This window comes from Anguilla anguilla, chromosome 3, assembly GCF_013347855.1.
Source record: "Anguilla anguilla isolate fAngAng1 chromosome 3, fAngAng1.pri, whole genome shotgun sequence".
NCBI classification, from domain to species: domain Eukaryota; kingdom Metazoa; phylum Chordata; class Actinopteri; order Anguilliformes; family Anguillidae; genus Anguilla; species Anguilla anguilla.
The window spans coordinates 64427405-64449854 of NC_049203.1; the positions used below are offsets into that span (position 1 = coordinate 64427405).

Sequence of the window (22450 nt, forward strand, 5' to 3'; positions counted from 1 at the left end):
ACTGAAAAGGTTCCCCGATGGAGTCAAGCCAAAGAGTGTTTTTTTTTTCCGAGAGTGCAGTTGGCATGACAAGGGAAGTCATTTCTGAGCAATGAACTTGCTGACTAAGACCGCCACTCCCTGGCCGATGGCACATCCAATCAGGAACCAGTCTGTGGGGGCTGCCTGCCTCAGTTGCTAAGGGCATCAGCCAATACCAGATCACGATTCGCCACAGCACTAGGTACCAGATCTTTACCCAGGCAAGCCACCAAACAGCTTGTTGTGCTGGATTAAATACTGTGAATAATGTCCCGGATTCATTCAACAGCTTTAAGCGAGTTAGGCTTGTTATTTAAATATAAGGACGAAGCACAGAGCAGTTTCTCATTGGGCCCTAATTAAGCTAAGCCTAAGAACAGTTAGGCCATCATAGTAAAACAAAAATTTAAAAAAAAATGGCAGTTGATTTTCAAACCCTCGTCATCATTAGATGTGATCTTTACTGAATGAGGTGGTATATTATTCTTAGCCAAGTGCTGAAGAAAGCCTGGGTGTGTTTAGTCATGTATCAGAGACATTCACTTAATACTGACTTTTAGTAAATGCCTAAGGGTCACAGTGTGGAGGAAATCCTGTTGTTTTAAACTGTGCATTCTGGGCATGTGTCGCTCACAAAGTTCAGTAGTTTTCTTTTTTTTCCCCCTTCCACTACCAGGATGCCAAGACTGAAAGCGTACTATTGCAGGGATTACGCTTTCTCTTGCTGTGTATTGATTTGAAAAAATTGCCTCCTCTGTCCTTACAGAAAACATCTACAGTGGGAATGAGTTGCCTTTCAGTGAGAGTGCTTCCTTTTAATAATCTGCCCCCTTGTGATTTTATTGCAGAACTTCTTTATCAACTCAGCTTTTTTTGTGCCATGCTGAATCCATAGCACACGGCAATTAGGAAATTCAGAAAGTGAACCGTGAGCAGAGAAACATCAGATTTGCCTGGCTGCCCTGAGCCAAGTTTTGCATTGCTGTGTGTTCTGTGTCATCCCAAATTGTGACTGCAGTGCATTTCTCCGTTAACTTATTAGTGGTATCTGTTTCTCCCCGTTACATACTCGAGGGCAGATCAGTTCAGCATTTGCCTGTGAAGAAAAGGGAAAAATATAATTGTGCTCTTAAAGAGCCACGTGCTGTTCAGTCCAAGGCTTAGGCCCGTACTATGGGAATGACTTCAGTGCCCATGCCCAGATGTGAGCTGTTGTAGGCATGCACTCTGACCCTTACAGATGAGCCTAGCTAACACGAAACTGGAATGTTTTGGGAATGCTATCACATTGTCACTACATGGCGGCATTGTTGTGAGAACGTTTTGTCTCAGCTGGGACTTTTCTGGTTAAAAGAAGCACACTTTCGCTTATGGCTACCTTCAAAGCGGTCACAAGGCTGAGTTGATGTGTCACAGACAGCTGGTGCTTGCGGTTTTGCCTTTTCGCAGACTTTGTTTTTCTTAACGAGAACAACTTCAATTTTTGTGAAAGAAGGAAAATATTTTTTTTAAAAGATTCCTAATTTTACGGAGCCGGTTTTTTCTTTGTGCATCATCAACTTTATGTGGTGCGTGTTTTTTTTTTTAGTCAAAAGGATAAAGATCTGTGATGTCATCGTCAGTTCCGTGGGTACCTGGCGACAGCGGCAGCGTTGTATTTCTGGTCTTCAGAAAAGCAGAACTGCCAAAAACAAGAACGACATGCACGTGTCTGCTAGCGTGGGAGCAGAGACAGTCAGTGCCTGAAGGATGAAGCAGCGACGAACCCAATGCGATTTCAAGTTGCCAAAACCTGATGTTATTGTGTCATGCTTCATGTCTGATCAGCGATACATCTTCAGCAGCCCCTGCTGCTGTGTGAAGCTCGCTCTCTCTGAAAGGACTTGTCACAAGTAGTTGGATATCAGCTTTCCCCGATCATAGATGTGGACAGTGCCACTGTTACCCTTTTCACATCCATTCAGAGCTCCGCTAAACTGGAAAAAATGATCCTGTCATTGTAGAATGTTCACGCTGGTCTTTTGACCGGAGTTCCGTTCGCTCGCAGTAATTCCACTCGATATGTTTTCCTCCGAGATCTGCTTCAGTTCAGCTCAAAGGCCACGCGTGCACCGTGACATGGAGCCTGTCCCAGCTAACAGAAAGGCCTTGAATTTGTTCTGAAGGCCCTCTCAAGAAGTTATGGAAGATTTTGCTGGATGAACAAAGTCCTTTTTTAAAAAAATTAATTGCATCACAGGTCTTTAGTTCTGTTTCATTGAGAACTGGCCCTCTTCTAGTCTGTGTGCCAGAGACTGCTGACTGTGGCTCCCACGCTACACTACTTGTTTGCGGATCAAAGGAGAAGTCCAGAGATAGATTTTATATATCCCTGTGCACCAAGTCATATCCCTCCACCTTTTTCTCTCAAAGCTACCATTTTTTTTAATGGCATCTCTTCTATTGAGGAAAAACTAGTTTCACTTACACATTGCTCTGTCTTTAATTATTTTGAGAAATGGCTCCGATCCAGCCCAAGTGCAGTATAGCAAAAGAGTTGAGTAGGGGCGACATAGCTCAGGAGGGAAGACCGATTGTCTGGCAGTCGGAGGGTTGCGGTTTCAAACCCCGCCCTGGGCGTGTCGAAGTGTCCTTGAGCAAGACACCTAACCCCTAACTGCTCTGGCGAATGCGAGGCATCAATTGTAAAACGCTTTGGATAAAAGCGCTATATAAATGCAGTCCATTAGTTGACACCAAAAGCCAAGGGGTACCACTGTGTGAATGGTGGGTGCTGGGGGCCTTTCCTTATAACCGCTAAAGGGGTGCAGAGTTCTACCCATTTTGTGATGACTGCAAATTTTGAATAACAGGAAGCTGCTTCAGACAGCTGCTGGTTCCACGTTGCAGTTGGTTATCAAACCTGTAAATGTGGTTCGCCCTGGCCTTTTTTTTTTTCGTTCTTCAAGCATCAGCGCTGTTGGGTGTGGTGACAGCGGAAGTCAGCGGTGTCTCTCTGGTTTGCTTCAAACAGGGCTGTGGAAATTTTGCTCGTAATGTCGGGGTGACACGAGGCAATCGTTTTCATGCAAATCTGCCCATGGTGCGCAAGGCCTTCTCGTGAAAATCCCGTTCGGGAAAACCCGACTTGGCAACACCGCCGGGCCATTGTCTCCGACTCTTAATGCACTCGTGGGGCTATTTTTGAGTCCCCGTCCGGTTTTGTTCCAGATATTGTTTTTGGTCTCATTGTTAGGACGCGAGGGACCCTGGGGAGGTCATCTCTCCGACTCTTTTTTTTTTTTTTTGAAAAGATTGTTTCATATTGGCCGTCGCCGGAGTTGTCACGCGGCTCAGAGGGGATCTTTGCGTCTGGTCCCGGGACGGTGTCGCCATCCTTTCTGGAAGGGGTGAAAGAGGGGGACGAGCGAGTTCCTCTGCGAGGCCCATCCGTGGCGGAGGAAGCCCGGGCGTCTCCACACTGCCGGGGGCCGTGAAGCAGAGAGCTGTCCGCAGCGGGGCGGCCTCCACTGTAGCAGGCTTGTCTGGGGAGGGGGGGGGGGAATGGCTGGATTGTTAGTGTTGGACTCATTATAAACACGTTTGACCCTCGAGCTGTTCCTCTGGAGGGCCCCTTTTGTAGCCGGCACCCCTGACACACCCCTCTGAGACATCTGGAAGGGGGTGGGGGGTGGGGGACTGAAGGAAGATGCCTACACTGATGGAAGGCATTGGGGGGGGGGGGGGGCTAGTGGAGGGGGAGTCATGTGAATTGTGGTCTGGTCCCGTGATATAAGAGACATGTTGGAAGTCCAAAATGTCCTGAGGTTTTGAGTTTCACGGCGTTTTATGGTTGCGAGCTCCTCTTTAGTGGGCTATGTTGAGTCTCATTGGGGCCTTTTCTGGATATTTTGTACCAGGAAAGGGATATCAGGCTAGGTTTCTCAGCGTTGTGAGAAACAACAATGAAATATGCAAAGGGAATGGAACAGGAGGAACTGAAATGTATGTGAATGAATGTCAGTGCAGCAGCTCAGCAAATAAAGAAATATACCATCCACAAAAAACGCCGACCCTTTCTCATGATGTCATCTGTGTGAGGAATGTAAAAATGTTTACTGCACGTTGATTTCACTGGTTGCCAGATACTGTGGTTGCCAGATCTCAGGCGCAGTCCAGCTATAAGATGCATAGGTGTCTTTTTTTCTTGGCCTTATTGTGACCTTGACATGCAAATCGAATTAGAGCTTGACGCATCTGGCCTGGCAAAATTTCAAGTTTGTCGAATGCTTTTCCTGGGTTCTCGCCAAGCGTCGAGCAATGGAATGACCTTTACAGGGTTAGATGTTTTCTGCAAAATTTTCCTTAGATTTTTGTCTCTTTTTCACCCGCTTTGAATGTCCAGCCGAATTTGTTGGCTCATCTTATCGCTGTCCCGTCCTGCTTTCCAAAGAAAGTACTTGGGAGAGTGCAGACAGGCACCCGTTCCCCTCAGATTTGAGCAATGCCGGGCATGCTGCTTCACAGCAGTCCATCGGATGTGCCATTTAGTCACTGGTGTCACAATAGTACACTTCATGCCTAGCTGTTGCTGGGAAACTTCAAGGGAACGACTGACAGTCTTAACAGGATGAGCTACCCAACAGCTTCCTGTGAGTTTGGTAAATGTCTACCTGACAACATCTCCTGGATTTATGCACTAAATGAACAAATATAGGTTCCCCTTGACCGCTGAATAAGTTGTAATTCTGTGTCTGTGTTATAAAGTAAAGCAGGGCTTCCCATTGCTGTTCCTGGAGATCTACCATCCTGTAGGTTTTCACCCAAACCCTAACAAAGCACACCTCATTCAACAACTAGAGCAGGGCTTCCCAACCCTGTTCCTGAAGATCTACCATCCTGTAGGTTTTCACTTCAACCCTAACAGAGCACACAACAGCTAGAATCAAGTGTGCCAAATTATGGTTGAACTGAAAACCTGCAGGATGGTACATCTCCAGGAACAGGGTTGGGCAGCCCTGAAGTAAAGTGAATGGACGGTTTTTGACACTCCTTACAGACAATGGAGGAGCAGCACTACAGCTGATAGTTTTCTCAAGGGTTTCATCGTGGGATCGCTGACATTAGGGCAACGAGTGAGATTGCAGGCTTGAGTCACCATGCAGATGCTCTTTTGAAGCACGGTGATGACATCAGCGGACTTCTCCTCTTTCGAAACGGACACTTCCCTGTCCCCTTGCGTTGCGATGTCATCCTTTACACACAAGACGAGCGCGTCAGCGCAAATCGACGGTGACCCGCCTGCGCAGCCTTCGAAGACGGCAGGCCGCTTGGCGGCTGTTTGGCAACCGCATCTGAGAGCCGCATTGAGGCTCGGTGTTGTGAAAACACCATTGTCCTGAGACGTGGAAGAGGCTAGCACGTGGCCTCTGTGGAGGAAGCTGCTTTCTCAACACACGTTTCCTGCCCTGGCTGTTCAAACAACTGGGGACTCTGCCAAAAAACCTGGTGACGTCACACAACCCCCCCCCCCCCGACCCTCCCCCATCCTCCCCTCACCGTCAGGGTGGCTTTCAAGGGGCCCGGGTGTTGAAATGTGGATTAAAAAAAAAAATTTTGTCGAAAAAACGTTTTGGGGAGGAAGGCGACCGCGCACCCGTTGCCCCTGGTGTAGGAACTGTGGTGGGGTACGATAACCTCTAGACCCCCCAGAAGGAGGTGGTTGGGCTCTTGCTGCCAAGGATATTTCGGTCAGAAGGGGATTTCCTCGAAATTCCCTCACTGTGGCGTGAAGCCCCTCTCTCTGAAGGGCATTGTATTAAATGACAAGGGGGGAAAACAGGAAGAACGGTGAGGGATGGACTTCTATCACCAGAGAGACTCATAACATAAACAAAAACAATGGCGCACTGATGGGGCCCTGCAGATATAAGATCTCACCAATTGACAGATCGGATATTACCCATACCCTTTTATTAGTCCTGAGAGAAAGTGGGAGTTATAGGGGTGGGAGGGGTTCTGACAGTGAAATCATAAAGCTGTCCTCAGCGCTTACATTTCTGGAACTTGTGGGGGGGGGGCTATGGAACCCCCCCCCCCCGCGAAGAAACACTGCAGCGGTTGTAGTACCAACCCACACATCTCTTTTTTTTCCCCTTGAAGTGAGACTCTCGCACGCATCTCGGTTTTTTGGTCTGGTGGAGGGGGGGGGGGCCTTACTGGTTTGTCACATTGTTTAAACTGGAATGAGATTTATTAACAGATTTGGGGGTGTTTCAAATGGGGCGGCCTGCGGGAGCACTGCTGGGGGGGTGGATGGGGGGGGGGCTCTGGAGGCGAAGCTTCACACTCAATGGGGGACAGTTGGCTTTCTTCTCTTCCCTGTCTTTGATCGTTTCTAGGAATGCGCTCCATGGCAACTTTAACCCCACCTCACCCCACGCTCTTGTTTGTTAATGGATTTTTTTCGATCATGCGTACTACACACTTGTGCTGTGCTTTTTCTTAACACCAACAAAAGTACACTGTGCTCATGGTGTGCTTCGTGAAAAGATGCGTACTGATCTTTGAAAACCATGATACATCGTATTTCCGCAATATTACATCAGCGGTCTGATGTACAACTATCTAGAGAAACATGCAATGCTGTTCTCAAATTGAATTGTATCTTCCCCTGCCATAGTATTAGCATTTTAGCTTTTTCCTTAAAGCAGGGGTGGGGAACTTCCGGCCCATGGGTTCCCCACCCCTGCCTTAAAGTATTGTGCAGAATTGGATGTAAATGCTCGCTAAACCAGGATTAATGTTACTAGCGTTACTAAATATTAGACACTTTCTAACATTCTAGGCCAAGAGTTGCTTTGGCCTTTGCTTTTGTGTAGCAAAGCGTCTGGTTTTCCTAAAACCTCGCTTCGTGCAGACAATAGGAGGAAACCGGACTTTCGTTTCGTCTCTCTCTCTCTCTCTCTTTTTCCTCTCTCTGTCTCTCTCTTTCTCTCTCTCTTCCTCTCTATCTTTTAGGCTCATATATCCACTGGAGCCTACGCACCTGTGACAGTTTGTGCGTGCGTTCCTCAACAAAGACCCGTGTAAACTGCGTTGGGGTCGACAAACCGCACGTGAAATCCGGGATTTCGTCCTGTTATTCGGGGATCACGGTTGGATGGATAACATAAGGATGCAGCCTCTTGCGTAGGCCCCTACTTACTGTCAAACATCAAACGCTTCCAGATTCCCCAAATCATCCCCCGGAGTCTCTTGACTGCCTCAGATTTGTTTCTGTTCCTCTATTAAGAAATGAGTTTTTGCCTATTCCCATTCTTACATCGCCTGCATAAAAGCAGGAACAGCTTTGTGTTGCGAAAGTGTGTCAGTGGCTATGAATTACTGCCAGCTTGAATGAGGTTCTCTTCAGTGAGAGCAGATAATGTGTTAGGCTTTTTCCAAAACAGCTTGCGGGGGAAAATTATTCATATATCTATATATATATAGAGGTGAGGTAGTACTTATGCATGTAATACAAAATATCATAAAATATCGATGAATGTTTTTAGTTTTCCAAAAACAAAAATTTACAATAGTCACAAAGCCGCTTAATCATCTTGGGGCTTTCTGAGAACTTGGTCGCATGCCCTGCGCACAGCGATTGCAATAAAGTGTGCTAAACTTATAGGCTTTTGGTTCCCGGCCTGTTTCTGCACTCTGCGCTGCTGCCAAGTCTTCCTCAGTGGCTGAGAAGGGGGGAGGCGGGGGGGGGGGTGGGGGGGAGGTAATCTTTTCGGTGTTAAATTCGATGTTCATCAGATCAGGCTTCTTCAGGACAAGAGCAGTGCAGGTATAGGTAGGTCCTGCGCTGTACCGGTTCCCTACCAGAGGTGCTTTGGGAGCTGTTCACTCCTCAGTCTCCACAGTCTCCAAAATTTAACATGGTGGTGCAGCGGGTAGCACTGTTACCCCACAGCAAGAGGGTCCTTTGTTCGAATCCCGGCCTGTTCTCTGTGGAGTTTGCATGTTCTCCTCGTGCTTCCGTTGGGTTTCCTCCAGTTACTCTGATTTTCTCCCGCAGCCCAAAGGCATGCAGGTTAGGTTAGGTCGAAATTGCCCCTAGGTGTGAGTGTGTGAGTGAATGGTGTGTGTGCCCTGTGATGGACTGGTGACCTGTCCAGGGTGCCTATTCCTGCCTCTTGCCCAGTGCATGCTGGGATAGGTTCCTGCACCTCCCGTGACCCTGGCCAAGAATAAGTGGGTATAGGTGATGGATGGACGGATCCTTATTTATTTGCAGTCTTTCACGTGTGGCATAATTTCAGAAGCCCGCCATCAACACGTCTGCTGTTTAAATGCATCAGATAGGCCTAATCTTTTCTTTTCCTCCTCTCATTACACTGCGTAAAAGTCCCATCTGCATAAAATCAGATACAGCCTATTGTGCTGTACAATGGTGCCCGTCATCTCTTTCATGAAATCTAATTAAATCTGCGGCCGCCTTCTTTAGCCAAAGTAACTACCTGTGATAACAAATTCAAAAGCAACTGGAAGGGCTGCCAATTCACCAAGTTCCACTAAACGACAATTTTTGAGTTTCTTTACCAGTATCTCTTTGAAGAAGAAAGTTCAAACATTTGGGAGAAGTGTTGAATATGCTTCTCCCCAGGCATTTTAATCGGGCTGTTGTACTAGCTTGCTTTCCACGTGTCATTCCCGTCTTGTGTCATTTTCCTAGCTTTGCGATCACGCCCGTGCCCCGCCCTCCACCTCTCCCCCCCCACTTGTGTGCAGCCATAGTTCCTAATTAAACCCAGCCCTGAGCACAACTGAAATATGCTTACTCTGCGTGGAGCGGAGCGGAGCGGAGCGGCCAGGTCTGCGTTGTACACAGCCGAGAGTCGGGGGTCGCTCTCGAGATCTCCCTGTTTAAAAACTTTCACGGCCTAGCAGCAACAGGAAATGCCAAGATCGCCCTGGAAATCTACATTGGGCTCGAGCGTGTCAGCACGCAACTGCTTTTTCTTGTCCAGAGGTCGTTCTTACATCTGCTGCGTCATCTTAGAGCTCTCCATTCAGCTTGCTTTTTAATTTAGCCTGATGCACCTCATGCTTAATTAAGTTTATGCTGTGTATTTAAAAGTTAACACAGTTTTAACACAGCACTTGCTGTACAATGCAAGGGAATGTGAACAAGTAGTGGAACGCACTACCAGAGAAAGATACAGTCTGTGCTGTCCTGAAGAGCAGATGTACGGTGGTGATAGGACGTGGGTTTCCCAATCTTTCGTCTCCTGCTTCTGCCACCCCATTCACCCCCAACCCTACACCCCCACCCCAACACCGCTCGAGAGACGGACGGCGGCTGCCTCGTCATTCGCTCTCGGCCCTTGACCTCTGACCCCTGACAGACACTGACGGATCTCCGCTAGCAGGAAAGGAGAGGCGGGGGTCGCTAGGCCGCTGACCTGCGCTGGCCGTTCTTAATGGCTTCAGGAAAAAAACAACGACTCCTGCAGCCTCCTCGCCTCTACGATGTGGGGGTTCTGTCTTTGTTTCCATTATCAGTTTTTACAAAAATAGTTTTTTACATTTTTTTTAACATAATTTTAAAACAGTATTCATATTATATTTTGTAAATGTAAAATATAAATTAATATTTATATATAAAAGCTCTCACAGCAGATTTCTGTTTCTTTGGCCATAAATATAATGTGTAATAATATAATTATCAATTCATGAATTTATTAATATCTTAGTATATGATCCTTAAATTGTTTATTTAAGCAGAAGGTCATATCATTATTATGTTGGTGTGCACAGTTTGTGTGTTGTTGGTGCATGCGACTACACACTTGCGGTACTTCTTGACTTTTCCAGAGATCCAAAATTTTTCATTTTAAGTTCAAATTGGGACATTCATGAAAACTATAAGCGTAAGCGATAAATTATGATCTTTTCCATGAACAGTCTTGAGGTGCTCTTGAAAGGTTCCATACCATCAGCCCCCCCCCCCCCCCCAGCATTCTGGCTTCTTTCCCTCCCATTAACAAGCCTTGAGTCTAGGCCTTGCTCCTGATTGGCTCAGCTCAGAGCCTGTGAAAAAGCATTCTGAACTGAGTGCAGTCCAAGTCCTATAGCCTGGGCTATTGCCTGGGTCGAGTCTGTCGTTAACTGGCTTGCGCCTTTGCTGTGGCTGGACACAGCAGGGTGTGTTTAAAGAGAGCACACCCTCGGCTATGGAGGTCCCTGATTGGGCGAGGATGTCATAGGACATGGTGCGATTGGTTATTCCAAAAATGTGAGGAAGAAGGGGTGGGGGTGGCTGGGGCTGGGGCTTGGGAGCTGGTAGTACAGAGCCTTCTGCAAGCTAAACACAAATGTGTGAAAGTGCACTTTTACATCACAAGATTGGGCAATGTTTCTGAGAATGAGCTTTTCAGCGCAATAGATTAAGCAATATTCCTGAGTTCTATTGAGCATGACTACTCCCAAATCTCAGCATACCAAGTACTAAGTATACAGGCGATGCAATGTAGTACGACAACCAGAGGAGAAAAAAAAATGCATGCATGCTCGCACAGATGAAGTGGGCAGGAAGGGTTTCCGGTACTGTTCTTTCATTCACCGTTTATGGCCTTCTGAATGATTTTAATTTAGACTGGGAAGTCTCCGTGCAGAAGTCCGTTTTCCATTTCAGGGAAATACGTTACAGGTGTGGGTTCCGAATTTCGAGGTCACGTAAGTCTACGATATGTCGCGCGTAGTATGTATCGGGTGTGTGTGTAACAGGCGGAAACCATAACCATTCCTCTTTGAAGAAGTTCCAAGATCGTGTTTGCAAGCATCGTCTTCAGCTGTTGCTGTTATTTGGTTGTTAATATGAGTCTGCACACAAAAATAAATAAAATAAATAAAATTGTGCAGAAATAGGAGCGAACAGCATTTTTTTGCCCTCCCCTTTTTTTTAGTATTATTTGTCATAAGAAGAATAATGGCACAGTCATTACCCTCACTTCACTGGCTAAGTAACGTAAATATATGGCTCCTGTCAAAATTTCGAATTCATTTACAAAATAATGGTAAACTATGGCAGGCAACATCAATCTGCCACAGACCAGAGCACCGCGACTTCCCATGGATGCCGGCTGCCTCCTGGCTATGTAGTCTACAAGGGCACTATCGGCTTCTGTGAGGAATCCAAGTGCTCCCTATCGATTACGCGATTGCTAAGCCTGAGTAATTATATTTATGTCCTTGATTTGGAAATAGGATATTGACTAACATTTTAGGAAATGTTTGTCATGTTGAAATTTTTTTTTCTTCTTCATATCGGCTTTGCAACACTCTGTTTTCTCAAGAAGGTAAATTGGTTTTCTCATAATTCCGCTTAGCCTTCCAGTGCAGTGCATTCAGTTTTTTAATGTGTATTTAAAAAAAAAAAAATTTAAACTTTTTATTTTGACAGCGAAACCAGTCTCTGTCACTGCTGAACCGACCAGTACTTGTAAATGCTTTAGCTTTGTGATTCTCGAGACAGCATGATCTTAATGAAGTAACCACTTTGTGGATAACTGAGAAAATCAGTTACAGTATCATAATCCGCCCTGGTCTGAAGATGCGTCTCTTCAGACTGTACCTGGACTAACTATCACCACTCTGCAGGGCACTTCAAATCTGGGCGCTCTCTTATCACTTGCATCCTTCCCCTTTGTTCCTGTAGCACCTTCATGTTACACGTGTACTTCCTGTACCACTTCCGTATTCCATGCACCTCCAATATAGCACTTATATTGCACTTTGTATCCTTATCTTCATGTTGTAGCTTGTTGTCATGCCTCCTAGTTTGACTGACCATAACTTTCTGACCTAGCCTACACTTACTGTGTGAACTGGACTTAATGTGTTTGTGGCTATGGATAACTGCTGCATAATGAGTATTGTACTTTTTCGGACCTGTGTTTTTGTAGTTGTTCCAATGACCTTTGGTATTCGCTTATTGTACGTCGCTCTGGATAAAAGCATCTGCCAAATAAATATCGTGTAATAATGATGTCCGTTGACAGCCTGGGCCATGAACTGGAACCAGTGTGAGTGTGCGGATGGAAACTGACCACAGTTTTCTCAGTTCACATTTTACAATCACAGTCTGCAAGGTGGGTAATATAAATGGAGTCGAAGCGAGATCAGGAACCAGGTGGATACCCGCTGTAGGAATATTCTTCCTATGATAAACTCAAATCCCAGGTGAAATGTAGGCCTAGATGTCGTAAGACACATTTCTCAGGGAAGTGGGAAAAAAATGAGTGTTTAAGGATCCCCCCCCCTTCCCCCCCAGCAGTCTGTTTGCCGTTTGTGATTATCCAGTGTGGTCAGGGGTGTGCAGCCAGCACAATCCCAGGCGAAGTTGTTGGATTTCCGACCGGAGGTGAAGTCTTAAATTGCGCAGTTGGGAGCGATCGAGTCTCCCTGTTTCTGCGCGTGGACGTGACAATTTCGCGAAAAAAAAAAAACCAAAAAATAATAACGGAGGACCCGGTGCGGTAAGATGCGTCGGCTGCTCCATCAGTTCTGCCGTCGTGTTTTCATTTCTCCTGTACGCTTTTTTTTTACTCGCACAGTCGCTTTTTAAAAAGCCCCCCCCCCTCCCCCCCCCCCCGTACCTTCCTTCCTCTCTCTTTCTCTTCCGTGGCTCTTGACACGTACAACATTTTTCAATTTTTTTTTTGAAGCGAAGCACTTCACTGCTCCCGGCCGGCTTTGTCTGTCTTCCACGTGCGCGTGTTTTCTTTTTGGGTTTTTTTTTGTTTAGTTTTTTTTTTTCTGCTCGCAGAAATGAAAGTGGGCTGTTTAGGAGAAGTTTAGAAACGAGTTTCCCTTTTTCTTTTTGCGCCACACCTGCACTTCTCTGGCTGTGGGCTCGCTGAAAAAAACGCAGATTCCTTTTGGCTGCCGTGGCTGCGTAGGATGTGTTAAAGGTTATTGAAAGAAAGTGCTGGGGAATCACAAAGGCATTCAGCATTTATTGCCATTGTTTCAATCTGTTGTGCTTGACAGGATATGTCAGTGCCACCATCTCCTGCATTCTCGCCCTATGGGAAGGAAGTTCCTGTTGTATATGGTTACTGTTATCATAATTTGCAAGCTGTCACTTCGCAATGTTGGGTTCCTTTTGATATTCATATACTGATTGAAATGTTTTGGTTCTTTGATTATAAAATGATTCTTTCTCAATGTGCGTATGCCATGATTTTTTTTAGTGCTACAGTTTTTTTAAGCCGTTGAAATGTCATAAAATTAAATGTCTGGTTTTCATTTTACACAGTAAAGCACAAATTTATTGTTCTGTAAATAAGCCAGTTTACTGGGGGGTTTTTTTTCCGACTCAGTGGTTCCAGAAGAAAGTTGTGTTGAATCACATCACATAAATGGCGTGATTATTCAAATAATAAAGCTTTGAGAGGCTGGATACTGTGTGGAAAATTAGACCCACAAAGCATTGCATGTGGCGCTTCTAAAAAAGACCTTCGGTGGTCCGCGGTGTCGCTGGCGGCCGTTGGCTGAAATGTCCTTGTGCTTCTGCAGGGGAGACATGTCAAGACGGGACAGCTGGCTGCCATCAAGGTCATGGACGTGACAGAGGTGAGCCTGCTCGTTTTCGCTTGTTCCTCATCTGTTTTGTCGCGCCGAACACGTGCCTTGCAGGAGGAACGTTCGACCGGGGTGCGTAACCCCTAAAACCACAGGGTGGAAGACGAAGGCCCGGCATGCTGTTTGAGCAACCACAACATCCCCCCCCCCGCCCAACCCCACCCACTCTCGCCTCCCCGCAAACAAACTGAAAACTGAAACAGTTGCTTGCCGGCAGAGGTGTGGTGGAAAATGCAGATGATCTCGAGCCCCTGCCGATTTCGATGGAGGAAATCGTGGGAGGTTTTCTGTGTTTGCTCAGTGAAAGTTCAATCACCCCCTTCAAACCGCCCCCCCCCCCACCCTCCCACCCACCCCCCGGGTGCAGTCAGCTGGGCCCAGCAATGAGATGAATATAGGCTTATTGGGTCTCCTACAAGAACAAAGAACAGTGTTATTGCGCCCAAACAGAGAACGCTGTCAACAACAAAAAAAAAAACTTAATTACGTTTGATTTTGCTTGGAGGCACATTTCAACCTGGGATTTGGCGTGTTGCAGCGAGATAAACTTCATAACTATCTGCAGGGGAGTCTTAGGCTCGCTCGCTCTCTCATATAGAGTACCTGCAAAACAAAGTTATTTCTGAGAACTGTGGGGGGAAAAGGGTACGCCAGGAATCAATACAATGCATTTTGAAAAGGAAACATAAAAAAACATTCATTATTCGATAATGCCGTGGCTCGGGTTCAACTCCAAATTATTAAACTGTATATCTGCGGGTGCGCGGGGGTGATATTAGACTCCTGGAAGTCGCCTAATGGTTTAAAGGCTGCCTCGGGTTGAAGGGGGGAGTTTTTTTTTTTTTTAAAGCTGGCTTTCTGGAGAATGCTGCAGTGCAGATGAGTCCGCTGTTGTGGCGGCTTCGACAAAGATCTGTCTCTCTCTCTCTCTCTCTCTCTCTCTCTCTTTCTCTCTCTGTTCTCAGCTCGCCGACATCTTTCCCCACTTCCTGTCCGTCTAGTATTGTCTATCTGCCCCCTGCGATAATAGCGGGAGATTTCCTGTAGAAGTGAATTGCCGCTGCTCCGGGCCCTCGTTTCCTCTGTACTGACAGATCCCTTCAACCGCACGTTCGACCCATTCCCCTGCCCCCCTCACTCCCTCTCCACTGCACCCACCACCACCCCTACCTCCCTCCCTCCCTATGCCGTCTCCCCAGACCCAGACGTGGCTGGGTCACTCGCTGCTCCCCCTCTGGGGAACAGTGAGCTTGTCCTGTTTCAGAACGTCAGGCTTGGCGTCTCCGAACAGGAATGTCATTCCCCCCCCCATACCCCCCCGGTTTGATTTGGAAAGGGAGAGGAAGGCGTGCTTCACACGCGTTCTTGCCCTCCTGGACAAAAAGTAAAAGGTCCTCGCAGCGGGACGCGCTGGGGTCAGTCCGGTCACCGCGGGGTTCACTTTTTGGCCGCTGTCTCGCCCCGGGTCAGAGGTCACCGGGAGTTCGTGAGGAGCTGAATCTGAGCCATTGTTCTCCGCGCTTTTATGGCCTGTGTTTTTTGGATGCTATTAGAGCAACGGGCTGAAGAGCCGTGCTTTAAACTGCGATCCTCCCAAACGCACTGTTGACTTGACCAGAATGAATAAGTGCACAGAAAGACATTCCCTTTCAAACATCCATATATGTGTTCCTGAACTGGTCTATGCTCGCTTACATACCGTAACAAAACAGTATATATTTATGTAATGTAACACCATGCCAAGTAACTTAAAAAATAATCATAATACAGTAGAAGCTGAGATATTAAACCAGAAGGAGTGTAGGCAATAATGCTCTATCAAGCTCCTGATTATCAATAAGGAGCTTGAGCAGGCAAGCGTTAAATGGTAAGAAATCACCCTTTCCATTCATAAAAACTTGAAATATTATCAGGATTCGACAAAGAGCCATATGTTAGCACTAATACAATGTGGTGGGAAAAAGTGTTTTATTTAACAAAAGGGACTCCCATTAAACGACCATTAGAACGCAGGGCATAAAAACTGTTCCGAGCTTGCATTAGGACTAGTAGAGATTGATCACTTGGAAGTGTTTAAGCATTTTACTCAAATTGCGGTGCTGTTATGCGGGGACTGTGGACATGTTCGATCCAGGCGGCAGGATGGCGAGGGTTCACAGCTGGGAAAGATGAGAACGCGGTGAGACACGTGTCCATTGCCTTCCTGACAGTGTCTCTCTCCCGTTAGGGCTGCTTCCTCGTTGCTCAGACCCTTAATACCCAGCCCAGTGTTTACCTCTTTTCTTTTCCTCAAATATAAATCAAAGCAAAGCCGTTGAGGAAGAAACAAATCAAGTGCCATATCCTCGGTGCCCCACAGAGCGTACAAAACACAAGCTTTCAGAAAGGAACCTTTATACTTTTATACTGAATAATCCTCTATAACTGGAACTGGCTGAACCCGGGATTACTGTGCATCACTGCCATAGTGAGTCATGTGCACTGGCAGAAGCTTGGGTTTGGGTGAACCTGATAACTGAGCTGCTCAACAGCCTAACCCTTTGAAGAGTAGGTTATTTGGAATGTTTTTATTTTTTATATTGAAGTCAGTGTTCGAGAACTCCACTGCCTTCAGTCACCAGTAGTGATTGTTGCATCAGCATTAGGATGTTCAGTTAAGATTAACATTCTAATCACATTTGTGACCTCACGCCTTGAAGGGTTAAAACGGATGCACAGCTCTCCAGTGTCCCGCTAAGGTACAGGTAGGTGTGCTTTAGACCTGACATATACGATGGCTTTGAAGGCCACAGGCCTGGGTACATGCCAACAGGCATTTGGAAATGCACCCTTGAAAAGCACTCTGGTCAGAGAAAAAACAAACTATGACCGCTGTATTGTATACCACAGAATCATATACCGTTCTCGGATACTCTGATTATTTTTGGATAATTATGGCGTTCAAAAAGCTAAATAAAATCTACAACTTTGCTTCAGTGTCAACTGGAGTTCAAGGCAATCTATAGCCAACTTTCTTTTGCCAGTTTTGACCCAGAAGAGAGTGTCCTGGTCCATGTTGACATAGAGGCAAAATTATGAGTAGCCTCTTTTTCTTCTCTAGTCTCTTTAATATCATAATTACTTTCTGTTCTACTTATCAAAACACTTTCAACACAGAGGAACCATCGACTTTAAGCATCAGGTTTTCTAATATTTTTTTCTCTTCAAACTGTTTTTATGTTCTTCGCTTTTTTATTTTAACATCCTGGTCTGCATTTCATCTTTCATGTTTTTTTTTTTTTTCATGTTTTTTTTAAGGAGGAAGAAGATGAGATTAAGTTGGAGATTAACATGCTGAAGACGCACTCCCATCACCGGAACATAGCCACGTATTATGGTGCCTTCGTGAAGAAGACTCCAGCAGGCCATGACGATCAGCTCTGGGTGAGCAGGAAACCTGTGGCAATGTCACTGTGTCTGTCGTTGCAGTAATTCTGCGGGCAGAGTACTGCTAATGTGTTAATGGAGTGGTCACAGCACTGTTTGTTCATATCCCAGGTTAGGTTTAAGCACAGTACTCATCTCTGTCCATGGTCAGATTTTTTTTCTTGGAAAATATGGTTCCCAACCCTGTTCCTGTAGATCTACCACCCTGTAGGTTTTCACTCCAACCCTAACAAAGCACATCTCATTCAACAGCTAGAGCAGGGCTGCCCAACCCTGTTCCTGTAGATCTACCTTCCTGTAGGTTTTCACTCCAACACTAAAAAATCACTCCTCATTCAACTGCTAGAGAACTTGCTGAGCTACTTATTAATAGAGTCAGGTGTGCCAAATTAGGGTTGAAATGAAAACCTACAGGACAATAGATCCAGGAATGGGGTTGGGAATCTCTGTTTTCCGGGTATACATTTCCATGCATTTATCTGTTCAAAATATTAATACTTTGCATCGAGTAACTTATTTGAAGCAGCTGTCAGTGTGCATAGTAAAGACAGGCTTAAAGGCCTGCTAGTTAGTTTATGCCTCCAGAGTTAAATGTGGCAGGCTGGGCGTGCTGGTGAGTGCATTTTGGCAAAGCCATGCGTGTCCGGTGGCCGTCTGAGCCCTTTCCTCTGCCCCCGTGTCCTGTGGGCGGCAGTGTAGCGCAGTAACTGAAAGGTTTTAGGGTCAATTGCCTGGGCAGGACACTGCCGTTGTACCCTTGAGCAAGGTGCTTAACCTGCACTGCTTCAGTACGTATCCAGCTGTGTAAAATGGATACAATGTAAAATGCTATGTAAAAAAAAAAAGTTGTGTAAGTCGCTGTGGATAAGAGCGTCTGCTAAATTCCCGTAATGTAATGTAATGTAATGCTCTGGATAAGAGCGTCTGCTAAATGCCTGTAATGTAATGTAATGTAATGTAATGTAATGTAATGCAGCTGGTGATGGAGTACTGCGGGGCTGGCTCCGTCACCGACCTGGTGAAGAAGACCAAAGGGAACTGCCTGAAGGAGGACTGGATCGCCTACATCTGCAGAGAGGTCCTCCGAGTGAGTGCTCGTCCCCCCGCCTGCCCGTCCCCTCGCCCGCCCCCTCATCCGCCCCCTCATTCGCTCCCTCGCCCGCCCCCGTCATCCGCCCCCTCGCTTGTCCCCTCGCCCACCCCCTCGCCCATCTTCTTGCCCGTCCCCTTGCCCGTCCGTCCCCTCACCCGTCCCCTTGCCCGCCTGCACGCCCGCCCGCCCGCGCACCAGAGCCTTCGCTATCCCTCTGAAGTATCCCGCCGTTCCCCCCCCCTCCGCCTGACCGCCTAAAGTGGTTTGATTTCTCTGTGGTGTTAGCGTTAGCAGCTGAGGCCTGGAGCCTTGCCCGCGCAGCCCTGACGGAGTCTTAATCATTTGTGTAATAAACTCAGGTTTAGCTTCGAGTCTTTCCCGGGGCAGAAAAATAAACTGCTTCCTCGGTTTGTTTGTGTAGCTCTTATAGCTTTGTACACATCCTGTAGCTGTGTCAGCACTCAGCAGGTAGTGCCTTCTAGTTCTTACGGACCAAAGGCATGCGCCGGGGGGTGTGTTTGTGTTTGTGTGTGTGTGTGTGTGCGCGCGTGCGTGCATGCACATTTTTATGTGTGTGTGTGTGCATGTGTATGTGTATGTGTGTTTGTGTGTGTGTGTTAATGTGGCTGTGTGTTTGTATGTGTGTGCAGGTGCATTTTTTGTGTGTGTGTGTATGTGTGCGTGTGCATTTTTTCTGTGTCTGTGTGTGTGTGTGTGTGTGTGTGTGCATGTGTGTGTGTGTGTATGTGTGTGTGTTTATACTTTTTGTGTGTGTGTGTGTGTGTGTGTGTGTGTGTGTGTGTTCATTTGTGTGTGTGTGTGTGTATTTGTGTCTTTGCCTGCCCGTTCCCTCTCCCTAATGCTCTGTGTCTTCGCTCAGGGCCTGTCGCACCTCCATTCTCACCACGTCATTCACCGCGACATCAAGGGACAGAACGTGCTGCTGACCGAGAACGCCGAGGTGAAACTGGGTGGGTGTCAGTCTCTGCGCTGATGTCTCACACACACGCTTTAGAGGGCTGAGCGGTGATCCGCCATTTTGAATGTTTACATTCAATCTTGCATCCCCTGAGAGTAACTGCTGGAATCAACACCCTATGACCTTCTACACTGACCTTCCCAAGGGTCATGTGTCTAACCGGGCACGGGGAGGTTTTTAAGATGTCCCGTCCTGTGTTTGCCGTCCCGACAGTGGATTTCGGGGTGAGCGCCCAGCTGGACAAGACCATTGGGAGGAGGAACACCTTCATCGGCACCCCCTACTGGATGGCGCCGGAAGTCATCGCCTGCGATGAGAACCCAGACTCCACATACGACTACAGGGTGAGCCGCATATGTGTCCATGTGTTCAAGAAAAAGTTTTAAAAAAATGTAAAAAAAAAAAAAACCTAAACCTTCACTGTTTGGAAATGGTGATAATTTATCATTGATTCTACAGGAGTAGAGTATTTTCAGGGGATAGCTTAATGACCTTCTTACAGATCAGTGACCAATCAGTGAATGTCTGTACCTGCTCCAGCGTTCAGGTGTGTGTGTGTGTGTGTGTGTGTGACTGTTGAAAAGGTGGAAGCAGGTCTGTGTCCAGAGGATCAGTAACATGAGCAGTACTGACCAACGCCAAGGTTGCCCCCCCCCCCCCCCCCCCCCCCCCCCCCTGGAAGTTTGCTTAGGCAGCCTGGCTGCTTTTCTGAAAAAAAAAGAAAAAAACATTTCCACCCCGTTCTCCACCCCGTTTATGTGTTTTGGAACATCTCATATTTGGATTGCCGTGTTTGCTCATCCTTGCGTCTTGGCCAGAGGACATGTTTGAAAATGGAGCCTCGTGCTTGCTTGTGGATTTCCAAGCTGTCTCTCTCTCTCTGTCTCTCTCTCTCTCTCTCTCGCTCTCTCTCTCTCTGTCTCTCTCTCTCTTTGTGGTGTCCTGACCGCCTGCCTCTCTCTTGTAGAGTGACCTGTGGTCTTTGGGAATCACTGCACTGGAGATGGCTGAAGGTGCTCCACGTAAGTTTTTTTTTTTCTATGAATAGCTCCTCCTCATGTTCCAGCACACATACCCATTACATTTCTGTGCTATGGGGAACAACAAATTGATGACTAACGCTGCTAAATCAGAAATTGGAATTTTTTTAATTAACCCTTTTATCAAAGCTAACAGTCACAATACCCTGTGTTTAGAATGGTTGTATTCGTTCCCTGCTGGAAATATGACATATGGAAATATGATTTCTACATTCAGGGTCGCAAGGTCACATTAAAAAAAGCAGAGGGACTCATTTAGGACAAACAGATTTTAGTTGTTTAATGGAGATCTTGGGGCTTTTTTAGCAAAATTTCCTATCTTTTATTCAGTCCTCTCTGGCTTATTTATTTGTTTAATGGATGGCCTCATTCAGGCTGTCATGGATAGCTGGTATTGACTCAGCTGGAGTCTTCAGTCAGTCCCTGTCCAACACTGCTCTGCACCGTCAGTGGAATACACTCATGTTCTCTTTTATATTCTAGGCCCTTTGAAGTCGTGCTTCTTTTAAGGAATGAAATATATAGTTCTTTACATCTATATATATATATTTTTTTAAATAAGCGTATTATCAGTTTTCCAGCTGTTTCCACGTTTCCAGCTGTCCAGCTCCCAGGCCTGCAGGCCTGCAGATGAATGTATGTTAGCAAGCTGACTGAGAGAGTGAAGTTAATGCATGAAGAGCGGAGGGCGAGTCAGGGCCCTCCCAGCGGCACTTGCGTTTCATCTCTCGGAGGAGTGGGAATCTCTGGTTTAAATGCGGACGGGAAAACGAGAACCTCATGACCGCTCGGTGCGTCCTGCCAAGCCTGATGATGTCACCGTGTAGCTTAGAGGAGGGAGGGCTGGAGGAGACGGAGGGAAAAGGAAGGAGGAGGGGCGGGGGGGGGGGGGGGGGGGAAGCGAGCGAGCGGTGATGGCAGGAGACCACGAGGCGCGCACCGCGGGGGGGTGGGGGGGGGGGGGAATTGGGTGTGGAAGGGGGGGGGGGATGAGTGTGACTGTGTCATTACCACGCGGGCGGCGGCGGCGGCGGCTTGGCCCTTCCCTCCATGTGATCCGCCCACAATGGCTCCGTTCATAACCCCCCCCCCCCCCCCCCCCCCTCCGTCCCGTCCCGTGTCTGTGTTCCCTCAGCTCTGTGCGACATGCATCCCATGAGAGCCCTCTTCCTCATCCCACGGAACCCCTCCCCCAAGCTCAAATCAAAGAAGTGGTAAGACGGTCTCCCTCCGGGCCCCGTGCCCCCCACCATCACACACACTGCCCAGAGCACAGGGGATGATGGGAGAATTTTGTCCCGCTTGGCATAGCGAGCGCTGCCTCTGCAGAGGAGCGGGCACAAGGGGCCGCATTGTGGCGCTCCGAAACCCGTCATGTGACACATTCCGGAATCCTGGAATATTTTTGTTTCTGTTTAGTCTTAGTTTTTTATTTGTTGAGGTTTCGAGCGGTTGCCAACAGAGACAATTATTCATTTCAAGTGCACTGTGAGCAGACACTGTAGGGGTTTGAGGAATGCCGTTCTCATGAACTCGAACTTGGCGGCAAACATGCTCAGGCTCGGTTTGGCTTTGTCATTTAGTATGTAAAGTATGCGCACAAATCCTGGACAACAGATGAAAACTTTACTATGCTTTACTGAGCTCATTCACAGACATTATTTACCCATCAACCCACCTTTTAGTGTTGCATTATTTACACTTTTTTGTCTACCCTGTTGGTTAAATCCAAACTACCTGAGCTGACACTCAGTATTCGGTCTGATATAAGTGGGCAAACAGCTAGTTTTGAGTGTCGTATTGTCCTCTCTCAAGGTCGAAGAAGTTCCTGACCTTCGTAGACAGCTGCTTGGTGAAGAACTACCTGCACCGGCCCAACACCGAGACGCTCCTACGACACTCCTTCGTCAAAGACCTGCCCAACGAGCGGCAGGTGCGCATCATGCTCAAGGACCACCTGGACAGAGCCAGGAAGAAAAAGGGGGACAAAGGTAGGCCACTTCTCACCTGCGTCTGAAGCAGCAGAGGAGCCGCGTGAGCTTTGCGCTTTCTACTGGTGATGTCATTGGGTTCACACTTGTTAAGGGAGGCACTATATAGGAACCAGCTGTGATGCAGTATTGAACGCGAGAACAAAAGTATTAGCACATAAATTTTCTTTTTACGTGGTAATCCTTCAGGGTTGCGGTTTATGTTGGACATTGAAGAGATCTTGGCTGTGGATGAGAAAGATCTGATCTCCTCGCTAGACCATTCTAACTGAAATAACGATTTGTG

General features: G+C 47.0%; 1 protein-coding gene across 5 annotated transcripts in view; it reads left to right on the forward strand.

Moving 5' to 3' along the window:
• The window catches only part of si:zfos-2326c3.2 (mitogen-activated protein kinase kinase kinase kinase 4), a 62886-nt gene that overhangs the window by 3867 nt on the left and 36569 nt on the right, over nt 1–22450 (forward strand). For all 5 annotated transcript variants that reach the window (XM_035409645.1, XM_035409646.1, XM_035409647.1 and 2 more), the window contains exons 3-10: nt 13570–13626; nt 16933–17058; nt 18038–18148; nt 19035–19125; nt 19347–19477; nt 20101–20155; nt 21309–21387; nt 21989–22164. In XM_035409645.1, coding sequence (XP_035265536.1) covers nt 13570–13626; nt 16933–17058; nt 18038–18148; nt 19035–19125; nt 19347–19477; nt 20101–20155; nt 21309–21387; nt 21989–22164 — 826 coding nt within the window. The remainder of the gene's footprint in view (nt 1–13569; nt 13627–16932; nt 17059–18037; nt 18149–19034; nt 19126–19346; nt 19478–20100; nt 20156–21308; nt 21388–21988; nt 22165–22450) is intronic.